This window comes from Amphiprion ocellaris, chromosome 7 (genome assembly GCF_022539595.1).
Source record: "Amphiprion ocellaris isolate individual 3 ecotype Okinawa chromosome 7, ASM2253959v1, whole genome shotgun sequence".
NCBI lineage: Eukaryota > Metazoa > Chordata > Actinopteri > Pomacentridae > Amphiprion > Amphiprion ocellaris.
Genome location: NC_072772.1, coordinates 18,306,684 through 18,328,801, shown reverse-complemented (window position 1 = coordinate 18,328,801; position 22,118 = coordinate 18,306,684). Strand labels below are relative to the sequence as shown.

The following is a 22,118-nucleotide window of genomic DNA, read 5'->3' as shown; positions in this document are numbered from 1 at the left end:
AACGCCTCCTCTCCTCCAGCAATTGTGATTCCCTGACCCGCCATCTTTCTCTCTGCCTCTTGCTCATTATCCCACAATGGCGATCTCGCACTGAGGGGGTGTTTGTCATTTTCAAAGCTCTCATTATGGGTGTACAGTTAATTGGGAAAGATGAAACATGTACTGTAAAAAATAATCATAGTTTTGGTGTCTGATGAGAAATCCTGCCCCATCTGCCCCCTCCACATGCATGCACACATACAGGGAAGTGCAGGCACGCACTGAACGCTGTTGCTGCTGCCCTGCATTATTCAACTTCCAGAGAAATCAAAATGCAATTCACAACGCAAATCCCCTGATATTTTCAAAGATCTCCTTTTATCTGCAATGCCGGTCTCTTTTCCTGTAAAACCTTGAATGCTGTTTACATGGCGATGTAGGAAGATGAGCTGGATAACAATAGATGTGCGGCAGTAGTTTTGTGCGATGACTTATATGCATATTTTTTGTGGTACATTGTGTTTTGTTGAGAGGCATTTTGGAGTAATGTGTGAGTTGGAGGAGAGAGGGACAAAGGTTAAGACGGTCAGACTGGAAAAAACTAAATTCAGTGGATGAATCGTGGACGAATAGTAAGAAGGAGAAATTAACTCGGGAAAAGCTAAAAATGTGGGGTGATAATGAGGAAGAGGAGGCAGATAGAAGGAAATAAATGGCTCATGGGATCGATAAGGAGCTGTAGGGTTGAAGATAGGAAGATATGGCTGTGCAGATAAAAAATAAGAGCATGGAGGAAGAGCAGCCATGGTTCCTTTACCCAGAAACCCAGCAACCCTCTCTCTCTTCTCCCTGCCTTCAATCTCCCCTCCACTCAACTTCCCTCTGCTAGTTACCACGGCAACAGGCGAGGGGAAGAAAACGAAAGGAGATGAAGAGAGAAGTGTGTCGACTAGAAGCTAAGTCAACCAAAGAACAGCGTGCTTTCGCTGAGAAAGGGGAGCAGATTGGTTGCACCAGTCACAGCGAGGCTTAGGTGCCTCACAGAGCTGGATGCTACTTTACTTTATGGAAAAAAAGGCCTGAAGATAGAGTTCACTGAAACAGCAAAATATGCCAGCGAGGCAAAGCAAATTATGTAAAGTTGAAGTTGTTTCTTTGAGGACACCAGAACATATTGGCCCGCTTTTAGGGGGAAAACTCCACTCATTCTACTGTCGTTTAAAAGCAAGTCAGAAAAATGTTTTGATTTTTGAATGAGGCCCCCAAGGCATTTTAAAATACAGATACAGAGTTTCTCACTAAAAAAGCTAAAATGTGTGTATTTTGACATGTTTTGGGGGATGGAATTGTCGCTGATAATCAATAACTCAGAAAGGTTGCTCGGAGCTGGTCTCTGCAGGCTGTCAGTTAGCTGTTCTGGGTTGTGGTGTAAACAAGCTCGGCTGAGCTGCTAATCCTTTTCAGAGATTCACCTTTGCTCCCCATCAATACCTGTTCCATCACCGCACAGCTCGGCTTTTCTCCGCGCCCCCACCCTCCTCCTCGACTGCTGCTGCTGCTCTGTTTCGACATTAATTACATCTCTAACCCGCGTGCCTCTTTAATTTACTCCCTTGTTGTGTCTCTGAAATATTCACCAATCAGCCTCCCATGTTGCAGCTCCTGTTTCACCACCTGAGCTGTGTGCGCCCCTCACTTAGCTGGATAATCACACTGAAATGCTTTTTCACTTTGAGTGAAGAGGTCTGGAAGCAAGGCGGGCTTCTCGCTGTGGTTTCGCTCCAAATTGAATTTCATCAAGTGAGCAGCTCGCCTCTTTTCAGAGGTCAACAGACCATGCGAGCGCAGCACAATGGGATTGTGATGCCAATGTGAGCATAATAAGACCCGCTCTGGTGAAAATCAAGGTTTTTTACCTTGTTAGCAGGGCCACATGGTGTGCTTTTATGTGCTGGAAGATGTAATAGAGGGCAAAATAAGCAGTAAACAGCATGTCTGAACATTTCCACCTTGAAATTTGAGTGTCTCGACAACACTCAATAACATAGATTCAGACTAACCATTCCTGCTTCCTGTACGATCACTACTATTCAGAATCAGAGCTTGTGTTATGGCACCTATCCAGGTTGTTTTCTCCTTGCTTGTGTTGTATCTATCTATGGACATCTATTGTAAAATTCCGAATCGGTTTCCATTTAAAACATGCATGACTGAAAGACTCCGATATTACAACTTGTCATTGTGTAGCACAGAGTGGTTTCACAGTGTTTGAGCTCGAGCTGTAGTGAGATGGTAGGGCTGAGTAGACAAACGGAGGGAGGAAGACACTGTGGAGTTACATCTAATCCTGTGGCAACACTGAAAGCCTAACATATGCAGACGGTTCGCAGGACGACTTCTGCAGCACTACACTTCTACTGGAATGAATCAAACTTGCAACACACGGCATGTGAACAGTGTGTTAGAAGTAGCATGTTTGTGGTGCACAAAGCTTAAAAATAGACCTCCTAGTTCTATTTTTATGCATGGTGTGCATGGCCCTGTTAAATAGAAATAGATTATGCAGTGTCTATATTTTTTTTAGTATTAAACTGCAAGTTACTGCTTTCAGTGGTCTTTTAATCTGGACTACTGACACCTTGGTCAGCTTTTAATTGCCATATTAGGGCTGCTTGGTAACTTTATTCCTCACAGAGTCTATCAATGTCTGTAGAAGTTAGCCATATGATACAAACTGAAAAATGTTTACTTTCACAGCCCTGTGCTGTATTCAGAAACTGAAGACACAATGGTCGCAAAATGAAAGCTCACTGTCTTGTCTCACCACAACCCTGTATGCTGTACGTGAGCGTCAGGTGTAGCCACTAAAAGATACATTTCATGGCACTTTGATTAGTGTAGGCTTGACTTAAGACATTGTACAGCAGAAATGAATTAAGCAAATAAGCTTCTAAATATGTAACTTGGATACGGATAAGTTTTAAGTGATTTAATCAAGTGGAGAGGAAACAAAAAGTTGATGACAGTGACAGTTGTTTTTTTTCTCTTGGTTTCTTTTCTTACAAAAACTTTACAGTGTGCAGCGAAACACAATCTGCAGATGTTGTTTCACCAGTCTTAGCAGCAGTTTGGGAAAATCCCTGCTTTTTTTTTTTACTCCAACCTTTATCCCATCTCTCCTTATTTCTTTTCTTTCACTCTTAATCTTCTTCCTCTCAGTCTCTCTCGTGTGTCTTAAGGTTGCCAGTTGGTAACCCAAATACAACGAACCAGCAGCGCCGACATCTCTAATCCTGTCACATCAAATATGGACGGACACTTGTCATACTCTCCCTCTCTCTTTCACTCTGTGTGTTCCTTTGCCAAGGTGTATCAATAGCTCATAGTTCACGGTGGGTGACCTGGCACCAAGCTGGATGCAGCCTCACACACACACACACACACACACACACACACACACACACACACACACACACACACACACACACACACACACACACACACCCAGAAGGGACGTTCCGGTGCCTCAGGCCAGTGACAGAAGGAGTGAGGGGGCTGCAGTCTCTCCTGCTGGCAGACCTTTATCCTGCACAGCCACCTACCTCCAAACACACACATATATATGCACGCGAATGCTAATACCAGCATAGCAAATACATACATAGCGTGTGCATGGACACCGAACAGAGCATGGAGTCTCTCAGCTCACGCGGGATGAGGACACCTCTCCACGCACATGTGCACACATATTTTAATCAGACGCACACACTCTTCCAGCTGTTGCAGGGCACCACAAAGCCGATTGTGTCTGACATTACTGAGTCCATCATCCAGGGAGAAGATGAAGATGAATTTCTATCATTCTGACTGGTAATAATAGTTTTACCATTGTCTCGTCTGGGACCCTCTGGTCTCCAATCTGAGATCTGAGGTTCACTGAGTTCTGCTAAATCACTGACATTATGATTCTGATTTTAGAGGACACTAAATGCAAAGCACCTTAAAACAAGTAATCCCAGGAGGAAATGTATACACATGATGTAGCTAAATCCATTTACTGCAAATGCAGTTTTGATGCATTTATATGTTACATTATCCTTCTGTTTGATTTATTTAATAGAACTTGATTATAGGTGCACATACGTATACATATACAGCTGTACGTTCATCTCCTTTATGCAGCACACTGCATATTTCAGTCACAATAATAAGGTGGTTGGTGACAGTGCTCTATTTATTAAGATGAGACTACTGTAGACTACTTTGTATAATCCAGGGACTGTAAGCTCCTAAAATAAAAATCTAATAATAGTATATTCTAATACTATTCATTTATCCATCCATCTCTCTCTCACAAACGTAGACACACACACAGACAGCGGTATTTAAGTGATGTTTTGATGGCTGGAGATAAATGGATGAAGATCAGCGGCCTGCTGAGGCCGACAATAATTCAAATTAAAATCGTCCAGTGCATTTGTGTGTGTGGTTCTACTAATGAAATGGTACATATCCATTAGAAAATATATTTCCATCAGTCAGACTGATGACTTACCGTTGACTGATGAATACTTTTTGTATTTGTTTCACCACTAATAAGGATTGCTTTCCATTTCCCTACCAGTGCACATGCACATAAAGGCTCTCTACGTGAGGGTCTCCATGACAAATATAATCATGCCAGTTACCTTGGCAACAGATTAAGCGTTCAAGCAAGAGTTGAACAGAAGAACGTGATGTTTAAAAATAGGCATTCTAAAATCTGCTGTGACTGATCGTTGTCTATGCATAAACGGAAAGAATGACCAAAAAAAAGTGACACAAGTGGTCACCATGGCAACAGACCAACTGGTGGGAGCGCTGGTTTTTGGGGTAGGCTGTAAGGTCGTGATGGAGGGGTGAGGCATGAGCAGGAGAGAGAGCAGCAGGAGAGAGGAAGAGAGCGAATGCGTGGGCGGGATGGGAGGAGGGAGGGAGGGAGGGAGGGGAGGAGGGTCAATGGAGGGAAATACAGAAAGAAAGAGAGAGAAATGATGGCCGTAATCCGGATTAAATCAGTGGGTTTTGGACAATCCCGAGCTAGGACCGTCACGTCCGTGCCAACTCCCCACCCACCGTGGCTTTCCCGTGCCAAGCGCCAACCCAAATCAGCCGCTCTGGCACATGCAGGGAGCCTCCATGACATACAAGCAGACTGCACATGGCCATGCAGGGAACATCCCAAACACTCTCAATCTACAAATAATACTCTTACAGCTATGTTTATGGAGCGTTTCTAACTTGCCCTCACGGTTCCAGTGGAAAAATCACCAAGAAATATGAATGATTGAAGAAGACATGGTTTACATTTCGCACTAACACGTCTCATGTCCAGTATGAATTCGATATATTCACTGAAATCTTAATGTCTGGCTGCCGTATTTACATCAGTTAAAACTGACAGTAAACATCACAGCTCATTTTCATTCATATCAGCTTTCTTCACTCTTCTAGCATAAGCATGACAATGTAAAGTGTATCGAGGTGAATTTCATTAGTGTCTTTGGTGGATGACTGGTTCTTCAGTTCTTCAGTGGTAGATTTGCACAGAAAGGTAATGAGTTCTTGCATATGACAGGTGTAATGGGGAGGTTTTACATCAACCTGGAGCTGTGTGCAGTGTCCCAACCCATGAATGTAAGAGAGCACCAGCACCTACTCCTCAATCCTGTTTAAATACATTTCACGCTTCATTTAGTTCATATAGGAAGAACTGTCCGAACAATCTGACGATTGGAATGATCGTGTTCAGGTGTGTTTTACACGACTGATTATTTCTGCACAGTTTGGCTGCTCTTCAGTTCATCAGCTTACATCTACAACTTTTAATTTCCAGTTGTAAAGGTACTGTTGTATAGGAATGTAAAGCAAATTGCATTCATTCATGAGCTAATGAGTTGTACTGTTGTGTGGTATGTTTGATGTGCATTGTTCAGTACAGACTTTATGAATCAGATTCTGCATTTTCCTACATCTTTTCTACCTATTTGGTCATGTTTGTGCCTATTTTTATATTTTGTCTTTTATGTAAACCATGTTAAGTTTACTTAAATGGTGCTATAGATGGTAAATTAACTTGTGACTGTCATTTATTAATTGCTTTTTTGTGGCCACTATGTAAATAGAGATGTCAGATATTGGCTTTTTTGTCAATAACCAATATGCCGATATTGTCCAACTCTTGATTTCCGATTCCGATATCAACCAATGCCGATTTATGTGGGCTATTTAACTGATTTAGAATTTCAGACCACAGACATATTGTTAGTCAGGCACAGCAAACTTGTAACTGCAGCCACACTTGTTTACACGCTGGTAAATGCTGGCAAAATCCAAGCATTAGTTTTTCAGTTTTCATGATCGGCAAAAAGACCGATAACGATATTGACCGATATTATATTTTTATGCCAATATTGGGCCTATTATCCCTAGAGAGCAGTTTAACTTGAAAAAAGAGACCTTCCAGTAGTTCCTTGGTTACCTGTAACAGCCTGTAGACTCATGGGAAGAAAGATAGAGTCAAAACTGGTAAAATCGATTCATGAAGAAACAAAACATAAAAAATATAAGTAATCAAACTACAGTCTTGCATAGCTCGAGCTCAGCATTACTAAAAATCAGTTAAGGTAAGAAATAGACATCATGAGTTCATAGTCAGTTTCTCCTTTTCAGTGACCAAGATGTTTGCCTTGTAACATGTAGTTAATATCATGAAGCAATTTATTTTAACTTGAATCATAATCTTTTTTTCCATTTAACAAAGCAGTTTTGTTGACCACACTTGATCAAACAGCGAGTGAAATTAAAGTGACAAAGTAAAGCTAAACTAAGTTAGAGTTAGAGTGTAACAGACCCTCATAGGAAGGGTCCACAAAACTGGGAAAACTCCTATACACCTGTCAGTTTTGAATATTGACACGACATCTCCTGTGCATAGACTCACTTTTGATAACACATTTGAACAAACAGCAGTATTTAACACTCTGGAAATCTCCACATTCTGTTTTAGCTCTGTGCCATCGCTGGAGAGTCAAATACAGTCTATGCTCTCTTATACGCTGCCGTTCAAAAGTTTGGAGTCACCCAGGCAATTTCATGTTTTCCATGAAAACTCACACTTTCATTCATGTGCTAACATAATTGCACAAGGGTTTTCTAATCATCAATTAGCCTTTCAACACCATTAGCTAACACAATGTAGCATTAGAACACAGGAGTGATGGTTGCTGGAAATGTTCCTCTGTACCCCTATGGAGATATTCCATTAAAAATCAGCTGTTTCCAGCTAGAATAGTCATTTACCACATTAACAATGTCTAGACTGTATTTCTGATTCATTTAATGTTATATTCATTGATAAAAATTGCTTTTCTTTCAAAAATAAGCACATTTCTAAGTGACCCCAAACTTTTGAACGGTAGTGTAGTTTATAGTCAAACTGTAATGGTCGTGTAACTTTAGGTGCCTCATCTATAAACGTGATCAGTCTCCTATACATCACATCACTGTTTTGGCTGATGCCCAGGATGCTCACTTAAACCTACCTACCAGGCAAAGGGACGCTGACTGCAGTTCACTTAACGACCACCAGTGTCATTGATAAACAAAGGTTTCTAAATATTACAAAAAGGCTGCTTTTCATCATGCTAATGTGTCCTCATCTGTTTTTCCCTTGCATCTTAGCTTCTCCCAGTGAGAATTTGAGAGAGAGATAGAAGGAAAATTTGCCAGAGGAGCCAAAGCTGCCAAATGAGAAATCCTTCTTCTTTCAATAGTGTGAGTGTTAAGCGACATCAGTTACTAATGATGTGCTGCACATCTGTACAACATGTATGTAAGTGTAAAATGTTTATCCCACTTAATGAAAGACTGAAATGTAGGAGACATGTTTGCTTCTTTGCTCTAAACTTCTCCTGAAGCGTCCTCTCTCCTCATCTCCTCAAGGTGCATTAAGGTAATTGTGAGATCCTCTACGATGTCGGAGGGGGGAGAAATTCTGGGTCACGGGAGGAGAGAGGATGCGAGGAAGCATAAGTTAGCATAATGAAAAGCCCCCATGTAACCGCTCCAGTAGATGAACTCAGTTTATTGTGTGCAGGAATCATGTTGGGAAGGATTCTGTTCCTGCTGGTACTGGGTAAGAGGTAATGAACATCCTGGACAGGACACCAGCTCATCACAGGGCACCTATTGAACCTTTTAGACCATATGGACAAGAAGTCCTAAACCCTCCTGTTGTCCTCATTTACGGGCACCAAAAAACGTTTCTTTGTCAGAAAAAAAATTCCAAAAAATATCTGCAAAAAAATTCCCCAAATTTCGGAAAATTTGCAAAACCTTCAGGAAGAAAATTCCAATAATTGCTTAAAAGTTTCCCTTAAAAGTATTATTTTAAAAAAAATTCTCCAAATTTGGCAAGAAAATTCTTGTAAATGTGTTCAAAAACTGAGTAAAAATCTTCCAAAAAATATTAAAAATATCTAAAGTGATTACATATATATCAGTAAAATTTCTAATATCTTCTTTAAGAACATTCACATAAAAATCAACCAAAATCCAGCGAATTTCGCTGGATTTTGGTTGATTTTTATGTGAATGTTCTTAAAGAAACATTTTTAACATTTCTTTTTTTTCCACCAAAAAATGTTCAAAGATTTCCCAAAAATGTTGAAAATGTGGACATCAGAAGCTTCACTGTGAAAATATGTTATTTTTCCCCCCACATTTTCAAACTTTAAAACGGGTGAATTTTGACCCACAGGATGACACAAGGGTTAAAGAACTATGAAAACTGAATATCTACAACTCTACCAGAAATGGGCAGAAATCATGGGAAGTTTTGAACAGTAAATGAGGCTGTCCTGCCATCCAGTTTGAGTTCATATTCTAAATGAAGCAGAAATACATTTTGGTAGTTTTCCCATCTCTCCACCAACCCTGTCTCTCCACATTTTATTTACTATCTGAAAGCTTGAAGTGAAAAGTGTTTTTTTTTGTGAAGCTGTAGCTCTTCTATCGCCACCATCTGATATTACGTGAATGCAGCCTCCCAAAATGTCGCACAGATGCCTTTTGGGAGATGCAGCTTTCTCCAGTAAATAGCAGCCAGTCATTCTACAAGCTGTGAAGTCTAAATGTATCCGTCTTCACATCACAGCGCTTTCTAACAAGTCGTTTTTTTTGTAATTGGCCACGAGAGCGGCATGAGTGCAGCATATTGCCGAGAGTCAAGTGCGCTCCCTGCAGCTCGGCTTCACTGCTTAATTGAAGATTTTGCAAATGGGATCATGTGTGTGACGTGTGCGTGGTGAGGTGTGAATATGTTGTCGCACCCACTCCGGTTGCTCATATGATCAGCTGCAAACATGGACGACTGCGACGGTTTTGGTAACATGCGTGCGTATGTGAGAAAGTGTGTCCATGTGTATGTCTCTGCCCCGAGAAACGAGTAAATATAGAAACCACGCTCCAAGTTCGCTTGCGCACATGTTTGTATATTTGGAGGACCATCTGGTTATGAGTGTGTGGGTGTGTGTGTGTGTGAGGGTACATTTGTGTGAGGAAGCAGTGAAGCGTCGTACGGTGTGTTCGTCCTGGCGGCGTGTTTCAGCTAGGTGTGTGTCTGGTGTGTCATTTTTTATTCATGTCGAGTCAATCACACTGTGCAGAAAGTGATACTGTCTCTGAGGAGAAGTCGTCACAAACGCTCGAACTCACTTAAACCCGCTGAAAGAGACGAACGCACCGCGGTCTAAGTGACTCTTACACTCTCACCTTGTTCATTAGAAACCTCAGTAAAGTGTTCAGATGGAGGCAGTGGTGGGAGTTGGGGCGGGATAAATCAGTGGCAGAGGAGCATCCTTTTCATCTTCAAAGAGGAGATGCAGTGAGATAAAGAGTGGGGGCAGCATAATCAAGAACAAGAAAGGGATGCGCGGGCATGTGTAGGGGAGAGGTCTTATTTGAGCATCAGCAGATGAACTTAGTGATCAATGAAACAAAACAGCATCAGCTTTACGATGGCTGCATGGAAACGCAGTTAGTCATGTGTAATAAAGGCAGATAGCAGAAATAAGACAATGCTCTCACAGCCACAAGCTCACAAAAATAGGCCCAGCTGAGAAAACTTCAAAAGCCGCAGCATTGCTTTGTACCAAACAAAGATCAAAGTTGGCTATTTGTTTTAATTTTATCCCTCATATTTTATGCAACTTGGTTCATTTAGATTTCTTACATTTTTCATACCAGTGAACACGGTCAGTTCAGCAGGAGTCTTAATAACATTTCCTTAGCACAGCTTCAGTGTTGTGTAACCTTGTGGATATTCTGCCACGGCCCTACTGGGATCTTTGCTCCACTGCTAAATGATGTTTAAATATTTCAAAGATGATGATAAACACAACTGTAATACTCAAGGAGTGCATTGCATTTATGTGGAAGAGCAGCTGGAGGAGGCCACTCTGAGTAAAGAGTACATGACAGCCCACTTGGAGTTGCCAAACAGCATTTAAAAGGCCCAGAGCACAAGGAAAAAGATTCTCTGAATTGATGATGCAAAAACGGAACTATTTAGACTGAACACCAACTGTTCATCATTTGGCGAGTGCCATCACCACGGTGACGCATGGTGGTGGCAGCATCAAATACAGAGATATTGAGAAGAAAACATTCTCTAGAGTGCACACAAGCTGCTGCTGGGGAAACAGTTCAACTTTTAGCAATGAGCTGAAGCAAACAGTCAAGCCAATGCTGGAGTGTTTTCAGGACAAGTCTCATACTGTCCTTGAGTGGCCCAGTCCATGCTCAGACTTAAACCCCAGAGAACATCTGTGGACAGACATTCCCATCCAATCAAACAAAGTTTGAAAGGATCAGCCTGGAAGAATAGGATAAACTACCCAAATCTGGGTTTGCAAAGTCTATAGAGACACAAGGCAGTCATGGCTGCCAAGGGGGCTTCTACAGAGTATTTAATCAAGAGTCAGAGTATGTCTGTGTACATCCTCAAACATTGTGGTAATGTGACATGGTAATCCTAAGAGCTTCGACACAACACACCTAGGGAAGCATCTTGGGTGAGAGATGAAACGTTTGTAAGAACTAAAAAGAGAAGGTAAGTTGTCTTCTCCTGAAGCACTTATGGTGAGAATATTTTAGTTTTCTTTTAAATAATTTTGCAAAAAATATACAGAAACATATTTTCACCTGATTTTATGCCTTCTTGAGTGCAGACTGATGTAGAAAATGACTGATTTTATTCATTTAAAATCACTACAAAGTGTGGAAAAAGTAAAAGAGTGAATTCAATTCAATTTTATTTATACAGCACCAATTACAGGTCAAATTGTCTCAAGATGCTTTACAGAACCCATATGCCTGAACCCCCAGAGCAGCCCTAAGGCGACAGTGGTAAGAAAAACACTGTTTTAACAGGAAGAAACCTTAAGCAGAACCCAGCTCTTCTTGAATGCTTTCTGAAGTGACTGTATAATGATGCAGTGTAAAAATTACATTGCTGTTTACCTACTTTGCATTCTCAGTTACATTTAATGAAACACTATGACGTAGTTTGAAACGTTTCCATTTTCAAAGTGAAACAAAGGTGGCGACTGTCACAAGACTTTCAGCCGGGAAGTTGGGGTCTGCATCACAAATTATAATGATTTGAGTTCAAATATAACCATTTCGCAACATGTTTGAAGCATCTTCTCTATTTTCTGGGTTACCGGGGTCCTGCCTTGTCTAATATGTAATTAATTGGCTGAAAAGGTTGGAAAGCAATACAATAAATGGCAAAAATACATTAGCGTTCAAAAGTTTGGAGTCACCCAGGCAGTTTCATGTTTTCCATGAAAACTCACACTTTTATTCATGTGCTAACATAACTGCACAAGGGTTTTCTAATCATCAGTTAGCCTTTCAACACCATTAGTTAACACAATGTAGCATTAGAACACAGGAGTGATGGTTGCTGGAAATGTTGTGTTGGAGGGATTTTTTGGTAGACAGGGCTCAGTATTGTCAACGAGGCTTTTCTCAGCTTGAGTTCCAAGCTTTAAATTTACATCAGCATGTGTTACAAACTAATGGCGCATGGTTTGAAAGATGTGGCCATTTGGATGTCATGTTGCTTATGTGCATTCCTACAGTTTGCATTATTTATTCATGCCCCATTGCTTCAGACTAATTTTGGTTCCTGCTTCCGTTGTTCTGTGGGGGAGAATTGCAAGTGTATCAGGTGTAAATTAGTTTCACTATTTCTAGATGTGTTACCGTGTGTTACCCCACATTTCCTCTGACTGGAGCTGGTTTTCATACTTTTATCACTGAGGAAAAAGTCATCCTTTTTTAATTATTCAAAATCATCTTAAAGTGACACGTCCGCCTACTTTGAATACACCTCATGCCGATTAAGTGTGAAAATTAACATGCAGGGAAGCAAAAAGTGTCTGAGCTAAATAATTCATCACATCACTGTTAGTATCATGTGGTAATGCAGATGAACGCGGGGACTGCTTTTCACGTCGGGGTGTTCAGGTATCGATTTTCTGACAGCGCACAGTGGATCCCAGATGCAAAATGTGATCACGAGAGTGTGAAAGCAGCAGCAGGGGACACCTTTTCAAACTGCCTTTTGCTTTCAGCTGCATTTTGTTAAAAAAGAAAAAAAAAGTAGAGCAAACAGTATGAGCAAGCCAGATTTAGCATGATGACTTTCATCGCGCTCTTCTCAAGTGAAATGAAACTAATGGCTGCCTGGGAGGCTGGAAAATGTATCAGTCGAGAAAGCTATGAACTAACGAGCACTCATGGTATGACTGGAGTACGATTAAAGCCTTCTAGTTATTTCAGCTGTAATTTCAACTTTTTTACGGCGATCATTGTAGCATATCCCAGTTAATGTAGCAATGCTGTAACCAGAAAAGGTACTTTCTAAATGAGACTGCGACTACGTGACTGTTTCGGGGGCTATTTTTTGCAGGGTGCCTCTCCTGTGTTTTTTGTGTGTGAGGCAAAGTCCAGGTTAAACTTACCCCCCAGTATCATTCTAACTCTGACCTGCTCCGTCCTCCAGCGAGGTGCTAACACTAAACCTATAAGCCTTGCTGAGTCACCCTGCCAGAGACAGCTTCTCGCTGAGGCCCTGCAAGGTGAAATGTGTCTGAACTCTGACCCTTTCGCCTGCTCTAATCTCTCTATCTTTATCCATCCACCCCTCGCCCTCAAGCTTCTCTATGACCACCCATGAATTATCTTTGGGACTCACGCGGGTTTTTGCTTTCGCCACTGATACTCCCTATTTTGCACGACACAAATGCTCAAAGTGATGCAAGGCTAAGATTGAAGACAGATGTTTATCCTCTAACATAATGTCTCATGAACACACACACTTACCATAGGAGCTTTATCAACTAATCCACCAACATTTAACCCTTGTGTCATCCTGCGGGTCAAATTGACCTGTTTTAAAGTTTAAAAATGTGGGAAAAAATATATATAATAATAATAATAATAATTTATAATATGTCCACATTTTCAACATTTTTGGGACATTTTTGAACAGTTTTTTAGTGGAAAAAAAGAAATGTTTAAAAAAATGTTTTCTTTAAGAACATTTACAAAAAAAATGTGAATGTTCTTAAAGAAAATATTAGAAGTTTTACTGATATATATGTAATCACTTTAGATATTTTTGGGATTTTTTTTTTGAAGATTTTTACTCTTTTTTGAAAATATTTGCAAGAATTTTCTTGCCAAATTTGGGGGATTTTTTTAAATAAAACTTTTAAGGAATTATTGGAATTTTCTTCCTGAAAGTATTGCAAATTTTCAGAAATTTGGGGAATTAGTTTTGTTGAATTTTTGGATTTTTTTGAGACAAGGAAACGAGAGTTTTTGGTGCCTGTAAATGAAGACAACAGGAGGGTTAAACCTGAAATCAACCCTGACCTGAGCGTATGTGGACTGTGAGGGTAAAGAGAGCAAGAATAAGTGGCTGAAACAGACAAGGAAAAAGCAGAAATGAGATGTAAGCAGAAAGAAATGAGCACACACGCTGCATAATTATGCGCAGTTGCTCTCTCTTTCTCCCCCAGCTACTACTCTGCTTCCCCAGCAGTCCCAGTGGAGGCTGGTTGTAGTATTCCAGTCATGAAAGGCTGCGAGCAGCTACAGAGCAGCTCTTTGCTGCACCCGGGGATCATTTCCAGGATCTGTGTATCTCCTGTAGCACAGCCACAGTAGATCAATCCCACTCAGCAGTGACACAAACGCTAGCGCACACTTGTGAGGCATCTTTAATAATAAACTTCTCTTCGAGGTTACAGATGCTGTACATAATTCAAGCATTATCTTCAGGTGGCTGTAGTATACTGGATGTAAAAGGCGGCAGGAATGCGTGTGCATCCAGTCTCTGATTCATAATCTCCCTGTGGAAAATGTGAGGTCATTTTAATAACCGGCTTCTTATGGCTGCACTGAGAAGACACTGACATTACAGCTGGCAGCATCTCAGGGGTCATTACGTATGGACGGAGGAAGTGTGAAAGCAGCGACAGCGAGGGATGAAGGGAATAGATGCTGGAGGTCTCACATGGCCCACTGTAAGAGCGTCTTTATAACAACGTCACTGGGGAATCTGCTGCATGCGAGGCGATATCATAGCCTCGTTCCTTTTTTCTGCAATATAGCACACATTTGTGAGATAAGCCTAATTCTGTACAAACAACATCATCCGTCACCTCTGTGGGGGTAGTGAGTGCTCCACAGGGATTTGCTAAATAAAAGCATGATGATCTAAAGGTCATGTGATGACAGAGCTGTAACCTGTCACCAGACGCAGGCATGCCGAGTCGCGTGTAAACACAGCTCGCAAATAAATATTGGGTTTGGCTCATTGTATGCATCGCTCTGCGCTGAAAGAGTCCATATGGCGAACGCAGATACAGGCACTTACTAGACAGATGAGCTGTCGACTCCTGAGTGACGACGCTCGTTTCATTCAGGAGAACCACGCTGAGGAGTCACGCTGAGCAAGCTAACCTATGTCAAGAACCAGTTGAAGAGCCTCAGCAGAAACTCTCGATCACCGCCTGAAAAGCCGACGTGTGCAGAGGCCTGCTGAGATGCAAGCAAAGCTCCCACCGTCTTTTCTATTTTAGGGATTCTACGAACTGCTCTAAATGAGCTGCAAGGACTACTTAACATGCACATCAAGTGCTGCAAAGCAGTTTCACGGCCTCAGTATACTTCAAACAAAGTGCTTTGTCAGATCATGTAGCAGCATCCCAAACCTCTTTCTGAAGGTGCAGTTGGACAGACCTGCTTCAGTCATTTTGAGAATTTGAACTTCCACAAATGCTTTAAAGCTTCGAAAGCATGAATTGAAAAGTGAACTCCCACTTATAAACACCCTAGGACATTCAAAAGACTTTTTACCAGTCTTCAGATGTGGTAATTCTGAACAGGAATAAATGGGAATGTAAAGAGGAACTTTTTCTACACTGAGAATTTGCTATCCTTGAGCTGAGAAGCACCTGTTTCAGTTGCATTTTGGACGTGCAGAGAACTGTTTCTATTAGGAATATATAGTAGTGGTTTTAGATAGGGCTGCACAAAACACTGTGTTTCCTACACTGAGGCCAGTTTATACAGTAGATAGAACTGTATTGGGCCAAATCTTAGATGTTAATTGTTTGAAATCATGTTTGAAGACTCAAATTAGTCTCAAAATTTAACAGCTTTCTCCCTAAAATGCTGTCAACTCTGCAACAAAACTGAGATCAAATGACATACACTTTTAGCATCTTTCACAACAAAGGTTAGAGCTGGCAAAAAACAAGCCAAAATTATTGTCATCTTCATCTGATTGTAGTTTTTTTTTTCCTTGTGCGTCCAACTAGGACCAAGTCTGGATAATTAGCAACAGCTATAAACTCTTTGCAGCACATCAGTTACATGCTCTATATCAGAGCTGCATTAAACCACATTATCCCTCTCAACAAAATTCAAGTTTGTGCATTGTGCATTTGAGTGGCAACAGTGCTGCACACTGTGTTCCTTTCTGCCTAATTTGCAGCCCCGTTTATTGCTAAGTTAAAGAATTTCTTCACATCTGTTTTTGCGGGACAAAGTAAATTTCTGCTGATTGAAAACAAGTCCAAAGCTTCTCTTTCTGTCTCTACTGCAGAAATAACAAAATCATGCAGCCAAAAATAAGTGGTGTCACAAGACATGCAGACAGCCTGAAAAACAGCCGGAGAAACTTATTCTGATGGCTCTCCAGAGTCTGACAGGAGAGTGTGTGATTGATAGACAGGCAACAAAAATGTGGCATGGAGTTTTTTTTAGGTTTCTTTGACTGTATCATATGGACAGCTGAAGAGAGTTGCTATTATTTTTCAGATGAAAAATAGGATTGAAAAACACTGACTATCCTCCTTGAAGTGACAGTATCAGCCGTAACTTTACCAGCTGGACTTGTTTACAAGTGTTTTGCATCTTCAGAAAGTCTTTCCTCTAAAAGCAGGTTTTGAAAAAGGCTGCTGATATAGTGGGAGTGAAAAGAATCCATTTCATGTTTGCCAATGGTAAATAGCAACAGACTGTAAGGAGTCACCATGACTCTAATCTCATTGTGCTTTGGGGTGTTTAACCACTGTTTGTCTCATTGAGAAAGCCGCTGTGAGAGTAAATATTTGGTCTTCTAATTACTAGGCAAGTTTAACAGGCAAAAAAGTCAATGAGGTACTTAGAGCTTTAATCACTCACTTAACATCCCCGTCAGTGTGACCCATGAGCCCATTTGTATTGCAAATGGACAGGCCTAAACACTGTTTCATTAACTGTCCTGTCTCCTATCAGGCTCCAGTTCCTATTCCAGTATTGGAGATCAATATCACAGTGGGAGGAGGGACCTGCATGTTAAGCAGTCCAGCTCTGACCAATGGCTGCTCACTGTGTGGGACTGTCGCCTCGGAGGGGAGGAGCACGGAGACAGCATGACGGATGTGTTGACAGTAGTTAGGTGGAGGGTGCTTCATCATGGTTCATCCTCAGAGGCTGTGTACCAACAGGCTGAGCAAAGGCACAGTCCACGAGACGGACCTGGGGAAGTCGATTCACACCTGGCCTACTGCTCGTAATGGCACGAATAAATCACTGGTAGCAGGTGAACACACACAGACACACACACAGAGAGGCAGACAGGACCGAAGCCCATCCAAGCGCATGTGATATGCCCACAAAGTACACCAGAGCTCACGTTTTACACACAGTCTGAGCGTCTCTGCACATGCATACACACACACTCTGACTGTAGAAGGGAATCTCTGGAGCCGCCTGTAATCTTACACAAACGAGTGTTACGTTCCCATTAATGTGTGTGTGACTCATGTATGAAGAATCGACTCAGGCACGCAGGCTGTTGACATGGTGGGCTCATGAGAGCACACGCTGGCATCGCCTCAGGGACGGCAACCTGCCCACCGCTTCCTCCGGCTAGACGGCACCTTCGCTGACCACTGAGACGAGTGAAAACCACAGTGGACGGACCAATGGGTTTCAGGACTGAGGGAGTATTAGCGTGCGGGTATAAAAATTCATGTCAGCGGTGATGGCCCAGATTAGATGGTTTTGAGCTGTGGAAAAGCCAAATGCCGGGAAGCCACATCAATGTGGGAATGTACAGACTATCAAAATAAGGCTAAAATGGTTGTCTGGCTAGTTTGATATTCTCAGTAATGGTTCTGATTCATAAGAAGAGCCTTAAAATACTGATTATTTGGGAAATAAATCAGTGCGAGAATGTCAGAATGTATTTAGCAGATGGATTAGTTGGTAAAATGTTCTGAATGAAATAAAAAGCAATTTCAAATATCTTGAAATTTCAAATAAACAGACCAGTGGATATGTGGAGGACGAGCTAAACATCTAAAAATAACTTGTTCACCATTTAAAGCACAAAAATATCAAGAAAAGCACTCAGAGAGCACAGTACTCTGAAAAGGCTGCTCATTCATTGTATTTTTTCTGATGTATAAGTCTCAATAAATCTACAGCGGTGGATTTGTAGTAGGATCCCAATCATGTGATCGTCAGTAGGCAGCTGACGTGGCGTTCACTTGTCATAGTTACAGTCACGCCATGCCGCTATCTAGCAATAATACAGAAATCTTTAACAAATCCGTGGATCCAGACTATAAGCTGCATCACTGCCAGAATCTAATCACTTGGTCTTTGTGTCAATTCTGTCCTTCCCTGAAAATTTTATCCAAATCCGTTAGTCCGTTTTTGAGTAATGTTGCTAACAGTCAGACAGACAGACGTACGACGATCGTCACGTAACTCCACCACGTTCCTTGGCGGACTAATTAGTTTGGTAAAGGAAGTAAGACTCTCACAAGGAAAGAAAAACCTGCACTCTACTGACTGATGAAATAGACTATCAGTTAAGTTTTATACTACTTTTTAATCTGCTTGGAGTCCACTTGAAGGACGCGTTCCCCACAATCACAGTAGATCGGCAAGTACTATTCCAGCACATGCGTGGACAAAAACTTGGAGGACATGTGGACATCTGCCCTTAGAGTCGCATATGTCTTCTGATGACAAAATCTACAAAACATTAAGTCACTCGTACCCTTGTGTACCGCAGAAGTATAACACTAGCCTTGTGCCTAAAGCTTCAAAAACTGAAGCTAATATCATCGCGCTGACCAGCTCACAAAGACTTTTTTCAACTCATCCTGTGGAGAACATGAATGTTTACACCAAATTTAGTCAATAGTCACTGATACATTTCACTCAAACCACAAGTGTCAACCTCAAGGTGGCGCTCAAGAAAAAAAGTTCAATAAAATCAGCAAAATGTTTGTACAAAAGTTTATGTCAGTGCATGCAATAGTTGTGGAGATATTTCAGCTTGGACCACAGTAGCAGACCAACAGATGAACACGCATATCCAGGAAGAACTATGACGCTGTTGCATTCAGTGTCATCCAGCTGCTGATACAAGCCTGTCCTTCAGGAAAGGTATCCATGAACAAACCTTTAGCATAAAAACTTATACATATGCACAACCTCAGTTCTCTAAGGAGGAGAGTGTATCTGTTCTACAACTTACAGACAACTGTAAGCAATAAGAGGTTCTGGATAAAGTGCACGCAACATATTGAGGCTAAACAAATGCAAGTGAAACCGAGCTACGGGAAAGCCTGTGTGCAAATTTTGCTCTTTTGTAAAAGTTCTGGCCGGCTCCTCCCATCATCTGAACATTTCAACTGTCTGGACAAGAGATATAGTCTATGCAAAGATGATCCAAGGCTTTTTGCCTGCGGGTGTCCTGGTTGCTCTGCTTAGGTCATGACATGTAGCACCATCTCGTGACGAGACAGTCCTCTTGGCTTCCCCCCAACGCCCTGCAGATTGAGGCCATGTGTCTGCTCGCCTGTCTGTGAATAACCACTCCTCACTGCCTTCACCTTCACTCACACTTTTTACTCTTTCTCTTCTTGTGTCTCTGACATATCGCACTCTGATTGTTGAATCTGCTCAACTTTGTAACCAAACTCTTTGCATCTTTCGTTTCCTCGACTGCCTCTGTTCGTCTTGTATTTCTTTGGTGATTTTCTCCTCCGCAATCCTCTCCTCTGTCTCTTCTCTTTCTCGCTCTCGCTGAGACCCTGCAGCCAGTATGACTAGCACATCTGATGAGCCAAAGTGCGCTTGTAGTGTCTAATGAATGAGTAGAAGCAAATGCTGACCAATCATTTACCATAAAAACCAAGGAAACAACTCTAACTAAGCGTTCAGCTGCTCTCAGAATCACTTCAATTTCAGAACTCAACACAGCTAAATTCCCTCTCTGGGTTTTGTCAGCTTTGTCTGCCAAAAATAAAGAACATTTCCACACATCATTTCCTTCACAAACTGCCCGACATTTATTCACTCAATAATTCAGGAGTACCAGGGAGTTGGTAGCTTGAGGGAATTGGTTTAAACTGCAAATTCAGACAGCTTCTGGTGAACTCATGCTGAACCTGTGGTCCCAAAAGTGTCCTAAGAAAACCCCCAAACTCAGGAAGATGTCCTTTACTAGATGTAAAATCATGTTTAATAATGTTTACAGCGCTGATGTGCCTCTGTGGCTAAAACTCTCATGAATAATTGCTCATTCTGTGGCTGACGAGTATGAGTTATTCAAACTAAAATACAAGACATCGCAGCATGTAGGAGAATGCATAAATCATGACTCTCGTGACCCTGCGCTGGTGACTTGTTTTTTTTTAGGTTGTGAAAATGACTTCATACTTGACGGACAAAGATGAGAAGGGGGGGGGTGGAGACGGTGGTGAAGCTTAAATGAGGCATGTTTACGCGATGTGGTGGTTTCTGAAGCAACGGCGGGAAAAGAGAGCACGGAGAGAAACAGCAGGAAACTATGAATGAAAGCACTTTTCAGGTGAGGAGTCCTCGCACTGCTGTGGACGCTCGGACGATCAAAGCCTCTGTGTGGACTAACAGTGTGCGTCTGCCTACCCCTCCCATCATGTCAAGTCAGAAGGATTAAAGAAGCTAAAGCCCCCCTCACCCTGCAATCAGCCACTTTGGACCAGGAATCACTGACTGGAAGCAGCGAAGGATTCATATTCATTACGTTTTAAATCCTCTGTATGTCCACAGACACACAGCAAGAACACGCACTGATGAAGACACATAATAAAAGCGAGAGCAGCTTAATCTTTTGTCTTGAATTCACACCCTGCACCCCGCCACCAAAGCTCACCTGCCGATCATAGTGGAGTGCTGCTGGACTGCGGCCTCCAGGAGGCGCTCTAGGATGGTCCATTCTCCCATGGCTGGAGTTAGGGGGCATCCACCGGGCACGAGAAATCAGGATTGACCCCACTCAGCCGCTGTCAAAGCCGTTCACTGCGAGTCGTCAAGTCCACTTGTTGAGATGAGGTAGGGAGTGGCTTCAGGTGGCTGGTTTGGTGTAAAAGAGGCGCTAAAAGGAGCTCAGTGACACCTCAGCTCTTCTGTTAAAAACCACACTCACACCTCTATGCCTCTGAGATAGCTGGACTCGTCTGTGTTCAGGCTGTGGCCGCCGCTAAACGTCCGTGTGAGTAATTCTGTCCATGCACTTCCACACGTGAGCGCCTCTTCCCGCTTCCTGCTCCTCTGGGTGCCCCCTGACCCCGTCTACCTCTTAAAACAGCTGGTCTGTCATATGTTCTCACACCTGGCCTGACACAGACACTGGCTCTCGTCTACTTCTGCTGAGTTTCAAGGAGCAGCTTGTGCAAACAGACATCCATCACCTGCACACTAACACTCCGCCCTCACGCGCTCCTTCTCTGACAGCATCTCGTAGTAACTCTGGCCAGGCTCGGGTCCACACTCATGTGAGCCTCAGTAACCAGGAGTCTCTGCTCGTCCTCTTCTCCTCCATCCTCTTCATTTCTCTCTAGTCGTCTTCTCTTCCAGCTGTTTTTCCAAAGGGATTCCTCCTCTTCCTCTTCCTCTCCGTTGCTCCTTCCTTCTCTCCTGGTTTGTCTCAGGCAGAGCAGGACTGAAGCATCGCACTCCTCCGTCTCCTTCCCTCTTCTGGAAACCGTGAGAGAGGAGTTGCTGGTTTCTCCAGAGCTCCTTCGTGCTCGCTGCCTCTCTCCTTATATATTTCTCTCAGCGTGCTATACAACAGGCAGCTCTCCTTTCTTCTCTTCCCTTCATCTTGTTTTTTTTCCCCCCTCTTCCCACTTGGTTTCTCTCTGTTTTCGCTCTCCACCTGCGTCCGTCTCTCTCTCTCTGTCTCTCTCTGAGCCAGTAGGCAGCCAGACCGAGCGTGTGTCTAGAGGATTAGAGAGGAATCATCTCTCTGCTCCTCCCCCCTCTCGCCTCCCTCTCACTCACTCTCCATCACCGTGTTTACCCTCCTCCTCCTCCCTCTCCCCTTCATCTCTCGCTGCTCCACCACCAACAGCACCACACTGTCCATTTTCCCACTCTCCTCTCGCGCAAAACCACGATTTTCTCTTCTGTTGCATGTTTTTGTCAGGTACTGTGTTCTTGCTTTTGTGCTGTGATGCCTACTGTAA

At 42.4% G+C, this 22,118-nt stretch overlaps 1 protein-coding gene across 1 annotated transcript in view; it reads right to left on the bottom strand.

Moving 5' to 3' along the window:
• Positions 1-21,867, bottom strand: part of LOC111566028 (gap junction delta-2 protein) — a 34,682-nt gene extending 12,815 nt beyond the window's left edge. The window contains exon 1 of the mRNA XM_023266390.3: positions 20,804-21,867. Coding sequence (XP_023122158.1) covers positions 20,804-20,874 — 71 coding nt within the window. The 5' untranslated portion in view covers positions 20,875-21,867. The remainder of the gene's footprint in view (positions 1-20,803) is intronic.
• Between the last annotated feature and the right edge of the window lie 251 nt (positions 21,868-22,118).